The 3,196-nt window shown below is 35.9% G+C and overlaps 1 protein-coding gene across 1 annotated transcript in view; it reads right to left on the bottom strand.

Moving 5' to 3' along the window:
• Positions 1-2,516, bottom strand: part of LOC107288931 (integrin beta-5) — a 6,840-nt gene extending 4,324 nt beyond the window's left edge. The window contains exon 1 of the mRNA XM_015817602.2: positions 2,321-2,516. Within this exon, the coding sequence (XP_015673088.2) occupies positions 2,321-2,516 (196 nt within the window). The remainder of the gene's footprint in view (positions 1-2,320) is intronic.
• Between the last annotated feature and the right edge of the window lie 680 nt (positions 2,517-3,196).

Raw genomic sequence — 3,196 nt, 5'->3', positions numbered from 1 at the left:
TAATAACATTTACATTAAATATTACATATATTTCTCAAGCTATACTTTTTCTTTTTGCTAAGCATTTGTGAGATAATTTTTCACAGCAGATGGCGGCATTTAGCCAACTTTCATCTTGAAAAAGCCAAGCAGGATCAGATCGGGTTAATTCTCCGATGGGAACCACCAGAAACACCGACCACTGTAGACTAAATGTGAAGTAAAGGCTACAAGATGTCACTTCTATATTATTGCAAAGAAGACAAGACAGACACATCTATGTAGTCACCCTGAATCAAGTTTGACCCAAGGGAACATTTACTGCTTATATTTGGCAGTTCAAAATATGGAAATGAGAAAATAGTTTTTCATTGTTTCTTATTCCTGGCTGGAAATTCAGCTTACGTGTGATCACACCTGATTTAACCAAATTGAATATTCACTTACAAATGGACTTTTTCCAATGTTTTCCGTTTAAATTGCTATTTTATACATTGAATTATCTAGATTCTTTTCAATCTGGTGATAATTATATTTAGCCTAGCTAGCACATGGAATGGGTGGGGATTTCTATCCAGTTGGTTAGATCTTGTCCCAAATGTTTTTTCTGGCAGTGGTGATTCCAAACTGGAATAAGCTTATTTCAACAATCCATCTCAACACCAGAGCAACCACAAATATAGTCTTTTCCCGTTACTGGCACGTTGAAAATCCACGAGAGGCCAATTTTATATAAGATGGCAAATGTGAAAAAAAATATCCTCAAAAATCATTTTCAAAGTAATAGTGCAACTGTATAACATAGTTTATCGGAAAGAAACCTTATCTATCCTTTATCTGAAAGTAGGAAACTAATTGGACCGTACTATGTGTCAAAATAAGGTGGCACGGTGGCTCGGCGGTTAAGATGCTGGGCTTGTCAGCTGGAAAGCCAGCAGCCCAGGTTTGAGACCCAAGCGCCACGTGACGGGGTGAGCTCCTGTCTTTGCTCCAGCTCCTGGCAACCCAGCAGTTCAAAAACACGCAAGTTTGAGTAGATAAATAGGTACCACTTTGGTGGAAAGGTAACAGCGTTCCATGCTGTCATGCTAGCCACATGACCACAAAAATGTCTTCGGACAGTCCTGGCTCAATGGCCTTGAAACGGAGATAAGCACTGCCTGCTATAGTCAGCAATGACTAGTGGAGGGAAAACTGCAGGAACTCCTTTACACTTTTTGTGTGTGTCAAAATAAGAATAAAGAGCTAAACTAATACAGATTTTAATGTCCCAATCTATAAAATGGGAAAAGAAACTCATGGGTGAGAGGTCCTTAAAAGAAAAAAAAAACATGATTCCAATGAAAGAAGAAGAGGACAACAAAAGATCTATCTATTTTTTTAATATGCATGGATCTCTGACTGGAAAAAGATTGATCTTTTATCAGTAGTTTGGATAAACTTGCCTTTCTGTCTAGAACTAATCACTGGAATCCAAACAAAGAATAAATTAATAAATGTATTAATAAATAAACAATAAATTAAAATATAGATATACCGTAACTTGTAGTGCCATTGTTAATTCATTTTAGGAAGGTAAAAAAGATAATGATTGACTCTGGTCTATGCCACCGTACTATTGACTGACATTACTTAGAACCTGCACTTTTCTTTATGATTTATCTACACATAAAAAGCTCAAATCTTTGTGGACATTTTTTGTAGCATAGTCAGTACTAAGAGATGAGTTTGCTAACAAATATGTATGTAAAAAGCTTGAACTAACTGTGTGCAGCGGTTAGACAATAAAGTTTGAAGCAGTTTTTGTGCCATAACTTTTGCCCTAGGAGCACTTCACTAATTAAAGGAAGGAAGATTTCCACTGCTAATTTATATTTGATGACAAAGTTCTATGCCTTCATTTTATGTCCAAATCAGTTTATTATTTCCAGATTGAAATCTTCCTGAAAGCAGCACAAGCATGCTAAGAAGTAAGATGTGCCTTTGAAATTATCTTGTCATCCTTGGGACACATGACCTGGAGATGGGTGTCAGCTTTTCAAATGCTGGAATTAATAACCCCCTTTCTAAATAATCTTTCTGAATTTTATCTTATCGAACTGCGAGTCTGGGTTTTTCAAATGTCCCTTGTGTTACCAATAGCCGTCTTTCTTTTCAATATTTATATCACCCACTTTCTGTAAAAAAAAAAATGGAGTAGAATTGATCCACATATATTTTTCTACTAATGAAAACTGGTCCCTGCACCATTCTAAGGTAATTTGTTTTTTGACAATTCTTGTTGCCTTGCTGGTCCGAAGAGTTTACATCAATAAGAAAAAGCAAGCAGATAAATAAATACCTGGTTCCTTGAGAACACTGATATTTGTCTTTCCATTGGTGAGTTCTGAGTATGTGAATTTCATTACACAATCCTTCACCGGATAAGCACATAAGATTGAATTAGGGTCATCGGTTTCTGAAATAACATTAAAAATCTCAGTGGAATAAAGGGTGTTAATGCAATACATTGCAATATATTCAAACGCAAAACTCATGTTCCATGCTTGCTTTGTTGGCATGTGTTCAGTGCATCATAGTGTATTTAAAATACCTGCTATTTTGGCCTCTGCAATTGGAGGATATGCTAGGAGTCTCATGAGACTCTGGATTCCTTCAATATGAGAGCCTTCTTATTAGTAGTACATGTGGAGCATATTATGGAAGAGTTCACATGTTTAAAATTGGGCAAACTATTAACAGAGAGAGTGTGTTGGATGAGATGTCCAACCCAATTGCCTTACTTCATGACTAATTGTTTATAAATCTATGGATAGACATCACTCAGGGAATGCAGAGGAAACGTTGACGAGGTTATACTCTAAAACAATAATTATTATGAGGTCCTGAAAGAAGGCCAAGGAAACCTGATTTTTGGAGTAATTTCTTTGGAAGAGGAAGTTTCATTTCCTTCTACAAATCTGCATAAAGGAAGTAATTGTCTAGAAATAGGTTTAATTTTACAGCCTCTTTCTAGGCGCAGGGAGTGGGAAGTGAGGAGAATTACAATATTGGATGATATGTGTTACAGAAATATATGATGCAAAAATACTACAGAGGAATCAACAGACAACATTAAACTAATCTGTTAATTAAAGCTTTCCATGGGATCGGTTGAGACAGGCAAGTGATATGTTTTCAGGTAGGTCTACTTTTTTTTTTTTTTTTTTTACTTACA

Source organism: Protobothrops mucrosquamatus, unplaced genomic scaffold, assembly GCF_001527695.2.
Source record: "Protobothrops mucrosquamatus isolate PMUCROS unplaced genomic scaffold, P.Mucros_1.0 scaffold606, whole genome shotgun sequence".
Taxonomy (NCBI): domain Eukaryota; kingdom Metazoa; phylum Chordata; class Lepidosauria; order Squamata; family Viperidae; genus Protobothrops; species Protobothrops mucrosquamatus.
Note: the sequence above shows the minus strand (reverse complement) of the source record. Positions and strands in the feature narration are given on the sequence as shown.